Genomic DNA, 13,948 nt, shown 5'->3' with positions numbered 1-13,948 from the left:
AATGGCAAACAAAACAAAACGCAATAATTCAAATCTTATGGATCTAGGCAAAATTCTTAGGAAACTCTCTATATACATCCATTATCTCGACAATTGTTTATCATTGGAAATCTCTATCTACTCTCCCATTCTAATTTAAAGACAGAAAAATCAATCAACAGACGTATAAAAATGTATTTTCTATCGAATATTGGCCCTCGTCGACGCAGCGAGAGACTTGATGGATCTTTTCAGCTGATTCTTTCTTTTCTTGTTCATTTTGAAATAATCTCGATTTCTTTTAATCTCCTTTTTTGGTTGACAATGCTCCATGCTCTACCTATAATAATAGGTTTTACCAATATTAATCTAATGCGCCGACACGTGTTACACGGATTATGTCTTAATACGAAAAGCACTCGCTCAACTCGGGGTACTAATAAAAAAGTTTGGTACCGTGCAATTAAAAGGGGCTAATTCTTAACGCATCCTTCTTTAGATCTATCAATAGCCGAATAGGTAGTTTTTTGGGTGTGGATGGAAAAAATCGTTCAAAATTGCTAAACAGGATTGTTTTCCGATGTAGTTGTTGGTGTGATTTATTATTGAAACGGTATTCAAAATGTCTTTTAAAAATCAATTTATAAAGAAAAAAAAAATCATTTAGTCTAACCACGAGTTCAGGTACTATGAATCATATAGCGGAACGAGAAAAAAGTTGACGTTTTTTATGCAGGTAATTTATGTTTTTAAAATTCCAGTGTTCAACGGACCAAGAACATAAGAAAGTCGGAAGCAGGCACACCATTATAGTTCAACACGTAAAATATAACATTACTCAACTTTACTCATGACCGTACATTCCTTTGGGTGGGTGTCGTCAGGGATAAGTTTTCTTCCCCTGTTGTTTGAAGCAGTTACCGTAACTGAATATTGTGCTAGAAAAAATATCTTTCCTTGCTTTTGGTATTCATATTAAGCAATGTCAGTAAGTAAATTTATTTATCAGATCAGAAATCAGAATTTCCTCTTTGTTACAACTTAATTGTTGAATGTTGTGAAACAGATTTAAGATTAAATAAACCCTAATTTATCTAAAATGAATATTTTTCTTGTCTTTCGTAACAGAATTCACAAACAAGGTGAAATTTTTATCGCAGATACTGATTTCCGCTTTCCCTTCATGAAATTTGACGTACATATCCCCAAAAAGTTTCGGTTCACGTTTCAAGATGCAAATGAAGTCTAGAAAAACAAAGGTCATGCATATGTAACTTTTGCGAGCACCTTTCTAAAAATGAGCAATTAAAGATCACTACCCATTACGCACTAAATTCGTGTGTATGAATAATTGACTATAGTCCCTAAAACGTGCCATTGTGTTAAACGCACAAAAAACTAAGATGTTTTAAAGTCCATCATTTTTCAACTTGCTAAGTATAATTTTCCGCTCTCAGGTAAACAAAATTTGCAACAAAGTTCATCTTTTGGTCATGTATCCGTGCTAATCTATGATGACAGTCAACGATATTAAAGGAACCAAAGAACGTAAACAAGCATCGACGTCGCTGATTACAAAGACGGCAAAAGAGCAGATACCCTTAAACTAAGCACCCGCATAACCAAGACCACAATTATGTCTCGAGGCATGTGATCAGAGACGCGATGCTATCGAAGATGTCTGTATCCAATACCATAAAGCAGAACCACTGATTAAACACTGGGTCCTCAAATTTCTGCTACTTTTTTTATCCGGCTGTCCAAACAACAAACGTACTGGTGACGAAGAGTATCAGAGAAGCAGATTCTCAAAGATGGCGTCAAAGATGAGAAATGGGTTCATCGAACACCAGGTGAAGTACAGAAGACTCTTTGATGTGTTCGTATATACGCTAATGTTTGAAAACAAGATCTCTTTCTTATTAGAGAAAACTTTCTGCAGACGTTATTTGAAAGGGAAATAGGGATATAGAGAATGACCCACAGCATGAAAATGGCAAAAAGTGAGCACATGTTTACAGTGAGAATCAAATTCGATATATGCATGATCACATTCAACTAACAAAACAAAATTGCATGCACATGTTTTCCCGAGCGAGCGTCTTTGATAGGACTTGTCAATCTGATTCTCAATTAGCTCTTAATGTTACGGAACTGAACTCTTTTAACCATTAAGCAATCAATCTTCATCATATCTCAACAAACTTTAGTATTCCCCGTGCATCTGCGAACCCATCACAAAACTTTGAAAATAAAAATATCTGTCTACCGTTTCAAAAATCGTTTTTAGTGATTCGGGATGAGGCACGTTTGATGCAATTAAACCAGAAAGTGAAATTCGTTTCTCTAGTACCCGTAATGGAATGCTTATGGGAGACCATATTGTCAATGGTAAACATTCAGCATTGATAGGTACGGTTTATTGATATTCATGTTCTTCAAATTATAGCTCCTTCTGAGATTGTTTCCATCTGCGTTTAAGAGTAAAAGAAATGGAAAAATGTTCTTCCAGAAGATTAAAGGGACCCTTTCTTTATCATCACAAAAGGACATTACTTCTATTTATCGTGTACAACCTTACCTAACCTTTATAGATTATCACAGTAAATGTAAATATTGTATTACAAATTGGATCAGTTATTCAAATATTTCATTAGGTTCGTTGCTGGAATTCATCATTCATCAAACTCTCATATTCCCATTCAACGCTCCGCCATATTCCACCAGACTTCTTTTGTTTGGGGGTACAATGTAAGAAATATGAGATTTTGCATCATCAGAACCCCAGATAATGAAACGAGTTTTAATCTTGAATAGTATTTGACAGCTTTCAGACTATGAATACAAAATCCCTTATGTCCGCTTATATTTCTGTGACGTGATAAAGGATACAAGATACCATAAAACTATTCTAATTAAGTTCTGGTGGGTTGTCATTAAAATACCATTTGAGATGAAGAAAACAGATGTTCTAAAAATGCAACAAGAAGAATACATATTTGAATATGAATATTTTCCATTGCTCGATATTGCATTTCACATAAAATTATATTCACCCCTCCTACGTGCAATTTATACCCGACTTTGATAAATTTATTCATAAGAATTTTCTATAACAATAAAATATAATCCATGAAATGTGCTAAAATACAAGTCTGCCCCATACAAAGGGATTAAACGATTTACACACACAAATGGACTCGCGACAACTACAAAATTTATAAAAATCGCGACTCTTTTTAAATTTCCTCTATATACTTTCGGAGTTAAAGTCATTTGTTTCCTGGGAAATTTTTCAATCTGGGTCATTGAGATTCATGACAACTTAAGAATGTCCTTGATTTCGCTCGACTCCGTTGGGCTTAGATATTGTCTTATACGGTGAGAAAAACCGCAATATCCTGAGAATTTTATTTAAGAGGCAATTTACTTTCCTGTGTGTTGTCACTGGCTTATGGCAGCTCTGTTAATTTTATTTTTACCACTTATCAAGCTACTTATTCTAATACAGTACTATACGCATGTATTTGAGATTCTATTATATTTTTTAAGTCGTTGATATTGCACATTGCCGATGGCGATCATCGGTTTAAAAAAAATCAGAATGCTGTGCAGAAACGGTTATCCCAACCGTCTGTCGCCTCCAACAAGTTTTAATTTTGTTTGAAAGCCCCCTCACAAAGAATTTCTTAAAACCCCTTTATTTAAAATTCTATACCGGTTTGTTCAGCGTGGACAAACATTCGTCCTCTTTGCCATTTCGGACGAAGGGTAATCATTGATGAGTGTTTTAGGGGGAATTGGAAGCCTCTAAAGCGAGGATATTACTACGGTAAACAGTTGTCCGGGACCAGAAAACTTTTAGAATTGACATCTGTCCGCGTTTAGATCAAATAACGAGAATTTAATTAGGTCACGTCTGCAGCGAGTCAAAATCTGTACTTAATACCCCAATCAAACCACCATCAAAGTATCGTTTAATCACAATGGAACAAGATTTTTTATTAGAAATTTAGCTGCTTTTATTGTTAGTTATTGATTTTTGATATTAAAAAAAAGACAAAGTATTAAGATGTCGTCTGATCTTTGTCCGCCATCATTCCTGGAGGCCGCTTGTGTGTGTGCTGAATCAGACAAGTCAAATTAACGCATCTATATTGTGAAAATTCCAATTATCAATCAATAAATCGTAACTGCCTCATTGTTGAAAGGTCGTAAAACTCCCGTAAAAATAAATATTTAATACTTCTTTATGTGTTCCGCAGTTGTGCCCGTGCTTCATCTTTATTCAGTGTTGAGATCGTTCGCAATGGGTTTGCCAAAGATGCTGTTGCACAGTGCAATTATTTATCTGTTTTTCAATTGATTGCGTTAGATCATGAAGGGAAAATTGTGGTCTTTGACGAAGATATTTTACCATTCATCTTTATGACTCGTTGGCCTATCAAACAAATGTAGGGACAAGGAAGGGGAGTATTCAACCCCTCCCAAATCAAAATTGACTTGTGCAATTATTATACATCACACAATCACAGCTGCACGTGTATTAAGCTTACATCGCATATTGCTAATCTCAACTGCTTTGACAAACATGCTTCAATACCCAAATCTTTAGGAACGATATATATAATGTAAACTGCTGAGAGATTGTTGTTTATTGTTATGGTGACTTGAAATTCATCTGCAACACGCACCAATGCAGAAATGATAAATTTTTTAGAGCCGGATCTAAATTGAATAAAAGCCCAAACGAACGTTTCATAACTTCCTGAGTTTGTTAATGTACCATTCAGTACCTCACAAAAAATCTGATAAAGACTGAAAACGGAAAAAGCTTCGATGGCTTTAAACATTTTTTATGGCTTTTTTCTTTCAAAGTACTCATTGCTAAACCTAGTTTTTTTCTTTTGAAAAACAGTGCACAAAAGTACTTTTGTAGATACATTTATGATTTTGTTTTACTGATACAATTCATTTCCTTCTGATCATGTACAAAGTCCAGTGTTTATTCTGAGTGCTTTCTGTGCTCTTTTTGCAGATAAGCATCCTTTGAATATAGATCATTTTCTCAGTATCTGATATTCTGCGTTCTGGCCGGTAATTATACTTCCCCGATAAGGTGTATCGAACTGTGGGGTCTGAGTAAATTGGAGCGATAATATACTGTTCATTTTCATATTCTCCTTATAACATAAGAATCTGCTTTCATTGATTGTAGAGCTGTTAGGCCGCCTAACATCAGTTGTAACGAGATTCTAAGTCCGAAGAATGGTACTTCATTGTGCGTTTGTTGGACAGGTCACAGGGGCTTGTCACGAAATATTTATCTTCTATTAATAAAGTTACCCCTACTATAAAAATACACAAGGGAGGAATCTAAAAATAGGAAATTCGCTACCACAAATTTTGACCGGACTTTTTATCTTGTTTCTGGGCGACTTTCGTTGCGGACCAAGTAGGAGTGAGTGGAGTATAGATTCAATTTTACTATTCTTCAGTCAAATTCCAATCAACGCGTACCGTTAGTCATATAACTAACCTCTTTTCTCGATATTTGGATCTGGCGACAGTTCTTTCCATATGCGTCAATTGAAAGCAGCGCTCTGATTGGTTGCTTTCTGTAGATAACTCGTACACAAAATATAAACTGTAAGGATTGACATGCTTAGTGAAGGATATTTATCATGTTTATATAACTAAATATAACCAAATACAGTAAAATACGAACAATGAAACCACAGCTGTATTGTTCAATGCCATCACGACAGTTTGATTTCCCCTCCGTTTTGGTGCACTAAATTAAAGAGCTACTTTGTGTACGAGTTATTTACAGAAAGCAACCAATCAGAGCCCTGCATTCGATTTACGCCGGAAATTCATATGGAAAGAACTGTCGCCAGATCCAAATATCGAGAAAAGAGGTTAGTTATATGACTAACGGTACGCGTTGATTGGAATTTGACTGAAGAATATTAAAATTGAATCTATACTCCACTCACTCCTACTTGGTCCGCAACGAAAGTCGCCCAGAAACAAGATAAAAAGTCCGGTCAAAATTTGTGGTAGCGAATTTCCTATTTTTAGATTCCTCCCTTGTGTATTTTTATAGTAGGGGTAACTTTATTAAAAGAAGATAAATATTTCGTGACAAGCCCCTGTGGACAGGTCGCTCATTGAGTGTATCGACCGAGACCCTCATGTAAGCAATTAAACCTTACAGTCAAGCGTTCTTGGGACTAGGATACGGAACTCGGATGCTGGAACGCTTTGATCTAATTTTGGGATTTAACCCAACTCATTAAGAATCAAAAGTATAACTTTTCTCCATTTTTTTGTTCCTAGCCTCTCTTATGATAATGCAGAACATGACTAAAAGTAGCATTCATATTTGTTCATAAGAAATGCATTCTCAAAAAATGGTTGGAAAATGAATTGTTATTCCATGCGAAATTCCATTTAGGTTTTAAAAACGACCAGTAGCCCATACTTTTAAATATTTTGGTACCCCTAGCCACCTACCGAAAATTAACCGAAAAATCGATGGAACTTTTCGAATCACGTCACATTTATTTATCAACTGCGATGATGAATCGTACAGACTTTGAATCGCTTGCTGCAAATTGTCTTAAAAATCATTTAATGGATCAACTAAACGCGCACCTGGCCCTCCGAGAGGCAAAATGAGTTTGACACATCAAAAGAGTCTCCGAAAGAATGTTCATTTATGGAGCTTTATATTGTCTAGGAGGTGTTATGTCTCCAATAAAATGGTTCCAACGATCATGTATCCCCCAAAACTTAGAAATTTGGTGCAATTCCAATAAAACGGAAATGGTATATGTTCTTTATTTGTTTTTCCTGTGCGCATTTAAAGCAACCTAGAAAAATATTCCGAGTATTTTTTAAATTAAATTCTTTTAACATGCTAAGTTGGTGACTTGATAGCGGCATGCACAGTAGTAGAACCAATGTAGATGAAACACGAGAAATCATTTAAATTCAAAGAAATTGATCAAGTTATCAAAGAGTCGAACAGCGAGAAATTTTAATATCTCTACAGCATGAAAAATATTAATAAGCATGTGAACTCATTTTTATTGAACTTTAAGTTCAAATGCTGCGATAACCAGCGGAACACATATTGACAAAAAATTCTGCTGAGGAGATAATGCTGTTTTTTCCTTTGATATTTTATTTCCTTTAATTTTTATATTCTATTTTTTGGGTAAAAGATAAGATCCAAAATTTTAATATATTTATGCATTTTGTTAACTCAGTGCAGTACTTAAGATATGTTTCATTCAAATACAGGAAGGAAAAAGGCTATTTGTCTTTTTTTTTTAAACCAGGGAAATCCAGATTAATTATTCATACCCAGTGACACAAAAAATAAATTTGTTGTCCCCCGCTTGAAAAGTGGGGGATATTAATTTGGGTTTGTCCGTCCGTCCGTCCGTCTGTCCGTCCGTCACGTCCGTCCGTCCGTCTTTCTGTCTGTCTGTAACGCTTTCGTTTCCACACGATATCTCGAGAACCCTTTGAGCTTTTGCAATGAAATTTAGCATAGCAACTCCCTATGGACTAAAGAAGACCCCTATTGATTTTGAGGTCAAAAGGTCAAAGGTCAAGGTCATAAATAAGCAAATTCTGTCTGTTAAAACACTTTCGTTTCCACACGATATCTCTAGAACCATTTGAGCTATCGCAATGAAATTTTACATAACAACTCCCTGTGGCCTAAAGAAGACCCCTATTGATTTTGAGGTCAAAAGGTCAAAGTTCAAGGTCGTAAATTTATACATTCAGTCTGTGTGTAACACTATCATTTCCGGGCGATATTTCAAGAAGATTTTGAGCTTATGCAATGTAATTTTATACCAAAACTCCCTAGGACGTCTCTCGCCCCTCTCAAAGTGCCCCGCCCCGTTTGTTTTATTAGTATTTATAGTATTACATGTCGCTATTTTTAGCGCAGGGGCATGAGGAGAGTTATTGCGTATAAAACAGGTTCTCGGCGGACTTTATGTTCTTATTACATCTATTATAACTGTTTAATGAAGGCTAAATAAATCAAACACCATGGATTGTGTAAAATTTTGAGAATACCGAACATGAAAACATGAATATATACATGTATGTGACTTCAGTTCTGCATATACTTCACTTCGAGTAAAGAGACTCCGTGGTCTAGTGGTTATGTCTCTTGCTTCAAATGTGAGAGGTCCCGGGATCGAATCCCGGTCGAACCCTTCTTTTTTTTTTGTTTTTAAATACTTTTTTTTTTTACTAAATGATAGTATTCAGCATGTGAAATGAAAAATTTATGAGGTTATAAAATCATCATTACAGTGTGATAAATATTTCATATAAAAAAATCTTCTATACACATAATAAAGAATAAGCAATCAAATCTTTATATGCATATTGACATACATGTATTTTATTTCCTTCAGTATACATGTATACATTTAATAATTCTACAAATTCAGTCAGGGGGAGCCGACTTTTTCCCTAAGCGGGGGACACGAATTCTCTGAATTAGCTTGTTACTTCACAATTCCCCCAACTTCTGGAGAATCAGGACTCTTTATTTCTTCACTAGATATTGAGTTTCTACTTTACAGGATCATTACCTGTACCATTTTGGGTTTTATTGAAGTATTTGACATTTCCATTAAAATCTAGATGTCGATAAAAGAACTCTCACGACTTTTAAGCATGGTCCAATTAAGACTCACGTAACTGTAGATCGGACAAATCTCCAATTATTGTATATTGATCAAGTTATTTGTTCATTATTTCGATATCGGTTTATCGTCCACTGTTGTGAAAACATGTTTCCTTGTCCCAAAACAAAGATTATCGATTTCAAACAGACACCTTCATCAATACCTTGTTTGATTAAAGGAGTATTTCTCGCTAAAAATTGAGCATATGGAGTGTTGATTGTAATATTCTCACCTATTGATTAACCCTCATTATTTACTATAAATTATATAAGTTTTCTTCTATACATATTTGCCACGTTCCGCACTTATAATTTTTCCGATAAATCTGTCAAAATGATAATAATTTTGTTTGTTTATTTCAAATTTTAATCTGAAGAAAATCAAGTTTTTTTCTGCTTATTAAGAGAGAGAGAGAGAGAGAGAGAGCCGAATGCCATATTGAATCTAACCAATAACCAACTGGAGTGAACTGAGTACTGTTGCAGTGTCAGATAATGACCCTGATGTCCGAACATTAGAACAAGTCGCCATTAAAAAGAATGCGTGTGAAAATCCTTTTCGCAACTGTCAGCTCTGTGAATAATGACAATTATTCATTGATTTTAGCCTCTGATCACGAAGGGATGGAGGTTTTCGATGCTAATCTAAAAATCTTATAACAACTCTCCATCGGCCTGCATCTGCACATAGGCACACAAACATATGCTTAACAAGCACGTGGAAAATAATTAAGTCTGATCGTGTTCGATTGTCCGGTGTTTCCCGAATTTCCACAAAATTTTATGACCTTTGGTCGGTAGTTAGTGTCAGTTTTGGTTAAGGGGGGTTTCCAGTGCAGACCTTTAAATTGCTTTATAGCAGAGATATGGAACTTCGTGCATGAAACGCTAAGATAACAATTTCTTTATAGACCCTTGCCAGTGACATTTTTTATGATTTTCTGGTAGAATGAAAATTAAAGTTTATTTGTTTGGCGGAGGGGGTAAGCATCATAAATTGGTAAATTGTTTATCTTTCCTTGTCAAATAAAAAAAGATGGATATGAATGGATTAGATGGTGATAATATTCTGTAATTATTTCCAGATAAGAAAATAATTATATTCCAGGGTTCTATATCTACGTGAACCAAACAAGTTCATTTCGATTTCCCCTTTCTCTGGGTTTTCACCATAGATAAGGGTATGGGTGAAGGTGAAAATTCCTTTGTTTCTTAGCCCCTTCGTGACCAGGAAATTATTCATCGAGTCAGGCGGCTGGACACCCCTTATCAGGTCAAAATAAATAACCGACATTTTCCGCTGAGTAGACAGACCCTCAGAGACAAAATAGAATTAAGTAAAGCAAACAAACACACGAGTTGTAGCAACATTTGTAAGTAATAAGTATGTAAACTATTTATGAATTACAGATCGGTAAGTGCTTATGTGGTGTTTATAACGTGTGTGTACAGCGTAAATAATGACATCCCGGTTGCTCTGCTTATTTTCATATTAGTCAGTCGTTAATGCATAAAGAGACAGATGGAAAAGGGCGAGGATACATTATAGAAAAAATATATATATCCTCATCAAAGAGTTCCATTGCTCATACTATACATTGCGATTCATTATATTTGAGAAGAATAGCATGGACATTTTCTGGGAACTAGTAAGACATTAATTTTGGCAGCGGCAGTTTGATAACATTTTTGCTGCACATGTTGGAACTCAGGGAAAAGCCTTGTCTGGGAAATTTTATGAGTCCCAGATGGCTGTAAGAAATTTTGCACGTTGACAGCAGCTAAAGATAAGTCAAGTCGTTAATCCTGTTTTCCTTCTAAACAAAAATTAAGCTATCTGATAAAACCATCGGGAAACACGACCCGCACCGAGGATTTGTGAATGACTTCGCTCTTCGATAGTCCTCTTGAATGCGCACAGTGACTGGTGGCACAAATCCGAAGACTTTGTCGAATAAACAGGGATTTATACAAAGAAGAGATAATATTTAGATCATAGATTTTAGTCACAAGACGTCTTCAGGTGTTTGATTTGATGATGTCCAGTAGATAACATTGAATGACACGATGTCTTAATTGTATTGTTTTTATGTAAAGTGTCATTGTTTACAACAAAGAGTATAGAAGTTGCATTTACTATGCCTGAAGCATGGCGTTTTGAGATATTTCGATAAATACCGGCGTAGCCTGTCTATCTCTCAAATCACTGGTGCATTAAAAAAACCTAACAGAAGTCGAAAAATCAGTAACACTTTATTAACAATTTCTTTGTACTAGCTGAGAAAAACGGAAATTAGATTATCCCTTCAAATTAACCTGAACGTTTGCCCTTCTCAGATAAATTCAACAAAGGGAAGGTTTTGTTCCCCATGTTAACTTTAACCAGCCTTATTTTCCCATGAATCAGACATAATTATGGTTAAAAATATACTTGAAACCTAAAGACAATGCAATTAGAAACCCCCCACTCGAGGAAACTATCAAAAGTCAAATCCTCTCGAAGCTTGGTTACATTGTACTTGAATCACAAGGTGGAATTTATAGCTAACCACTTTCCTTTTCTATAAATTTAAGACATCTGTACACTCAACGCTCGAGACGAAATAATGCGATTGGAATCTCATTAAAAATGTACTGTCCCAAATTTGACCCCTAGATTTTGTCCGTTATTTAAGCACTAGGTACTTATAAAATTCATCTGTTGACTTGTTTTAAAATTAAATACAGGATAAAAATTAATCTCCTTTTCTTGGTGGCATAAAGGTTCTTAATGGAAACATGTTTGACTTGGGACCCGCTCTTTCTTCGAGTAAATTTTCTTCGAATGTTTGGACAAATAATTTACACGGATATTTAATAATGCAGGTTAAGTCATAAAAAAGTGCAGGTTATTCCCTAATATTTCAGTCTCTATCGCCCAAGGTATTAATGAGTAAATATCACAACTGTGATATATTTTCAATGAATTAAAATCTTTAAAAAGAATCTTTGCCACTTCCAGTTGGCCAAAGGGAAAAGATGAAAACAAAAGAGTAAATATCATAGTCATTATACAATTATGTTTTAATTACTTAATATCATTTCATTGTTATCTTTTTGTCCATAATAAGAATTTAATCTTCTATTTAATTAGCCTTTTAGCGACATCCAAACTACATTATGTAACGCGTGTAAGATTTCTGGTTTGGTCCCCCCATTCTTTTGTTCTGTCTCCGTATTAATTGTTCGGAATAACAATTGATGGATTCCAAACCATACCAAGACGTTTCTGGCACCAGATAGCTATGATTAAGGAAGCATAAATTAAATGAGCATTGTAATCTGATGGGAAGAATTACTGGTTATTCCATGGCATTGTGTTTTCTGATTAACAGCCGTAATTTTAACTGAACAATTCCTAGGGTAACGTATGAAACCAAAACTTAATAACAAATATTTTGTTCATTTTTTCCCTTTTATCAATAAAATACATCTCCTTAACTCAACGACGAAACTATCCAAAACACAGAATGCTAAGTGTCCTGCTGGGTTAAATATTATAGTCAAGAATGTCAGCGGTCACCTTTTCAAGTCAAGTGGAAAAAGTAAATAAAATTGAAAGAAAAATGGCAGTAAAAATAAAATTTTAAAAACAAGTAACTAAACACTTACCTGATGGACCACGAGGACAGCTAGGCACCGGCATATTATACTATCATGTCCCGGCAGAAAAATAACATGAAAAAAGTCCCAATGTAATGCCCCAAACTGTATTTCACAGGAGAGCAAAAGGAATATGAGTGCACACTTTAAAGTAACTTTAAATACCGAGGCACGTTGAACGGCTTAAAGCCGCAGTTCACAAAGACAGACTACTCTCTCTGATGGTCGATGAATTAAATTCCGGGGATATCCGAAAAATCCAATACTCTAAAAGTTATGATTTTTCCACAGTCCGCAGATCGCTATATTTTGTGTGTGCTCGGTAACGCCTTTCAAAATACTGAATCAATATTTTTACAAACAGAATCGCAATGCAATGTTTTCATCCAATCTCCGCCTACTCTGTACACGTGGTTACTTTAAATAAAACGTGTACTTAGGAACATTAAAGAGCCTATTAACTGTTATCTAATTGTTAGTAAGCATCCAACTGAATTAGTCATATACAGATATCATGGGTTTACATCCTGCACAAAAAAATATCAGTATACCGTACGTAATGATATGTAATAGGCCCGAAAATATCATACGAAAAGTAAGGCAGTGATAGGGATCGCTCAAACTACGGGGTGTCTGTACGATAAACTGACTAGCGATTGCCGAATTATTTTTCGCTAATTAGCCTATTCACGCTATGTTCCGTCGATGGGTTATCAATGCGTTTGTGCGTTTGGAAGATTACACATGTTTTTACGACCAATCAAATCGATGCAGAGTTTGCAGTCCGGGTCATTTTTACGATAATCAAGTTTACTCGGGAACTGTCGGGGGAGAAATAATTTCTCTTTCGCTTATTTGAACAATACGTTTTAATTGCTTGTTAAAGAACATGCACGTAGGAAATGCGATATTGAGACCTCTCTCTGTATTACCCCAAGGGACGGATCTCTAACCAAATTTAATGTGCAAAGTGCATTTGTCGAGTTCAAACTAATGATATTGTTCTATGAAAACCATGTCTATTTCATTTAATTATGAAGTTTTTTTTGTTTGTTAAAGTCATTCAAATTTCAACACTTATTTTTGCCAATAAAAGTATTAATAATAATGCTTTGCAAATTACTTGTACAGCAGTTATTCGGGTGAGCAATAATTCAAGTCCAGCTAAAAATAGTCATCTGATTACTTTTTAATATTTTAAGATATTTATAATCATATTTCGAATTGCAGCTGCAAATGTTTCATTTCTTATACATGTACCCGAAATCAACGTCAAACATAATCAGAATTTAAAGAGGGTTTGCTTTCCAGATCGGTTTAAATAGATTAAAACATGTTAAAGGGAATTCTTTAATCTACATGTAGTTTGTTTCATACAATTTGCAGATAACTTGGTTCCATTGATATAGATCATTTTTTGATATCACAAAAATATTTAAAAGAAAGCATTATTTTTCTAACAAATAAAATCCAATATTTTGATGACAATCGACATCTGAATGTGAACAATACTAATCCCTGCAGTTGAAGAGTCTGCCGAGACGAGCTGAGTGTCAAACATCAGCGGGGGGCATATGATTATTTAACGAGCTGACTTTG

The 13,948-nt window shown here is 35.0% G+C and overlaps 1 protein-coding gene across 4 annotated transcripts in view; it reads right to left on the bottom strand.

The window, feature by feature from the left end:
* The window catches only part of LOC134279067 (uncharacterized), a 35,682-nt gene extending 22,712 nt beyond the window's left edge, over positions 1-12,970 (bottom strand). The window contains exon 1 of one of the 4 annotated variants that reach the window (XM_062761407.1): positions 12,359-12,970. In XM_062761407.1, the coding sequence (XP_062617391.1) occupies positions 12,359-12,392 (34 nt within the window). In that variant the 5' untranslated portion in view covers positions 12,393-12,970. The remainder of the gene's footprint in view (positions 1-12,358) is intronic. The other 3 variants (XM_062761408.1, XM_062761410.1, XM_062761411.1) reach the window with 3 other exon arrangements.
* Positions 12,971-13,948: the final 978 nt, after the last annotated feature.

The sequence above is a fragment of the Saccostrea cucullata genome, unplaced genomic scaffold (assembly GCF_032062105.1).
Source record: "Saccostrea cucullata isolate Sc308-1 unplaced genomic scaffold, CSIRO_AGI_Scuc_v1 ctg388, whole genome shotgun sequence".
Lineage (NCBI taxonomy): Eukaryota > Metazoa > Mollusca > Bivalvia > Ostreida > Ostreidae > Saccostrea > Saccostrea cuccullata.
The sequence above is the reverse complement of the archived record's forward strand: the minus strand, read 5'-3'. Positions and strand labels throughout refer to the sequence as shown.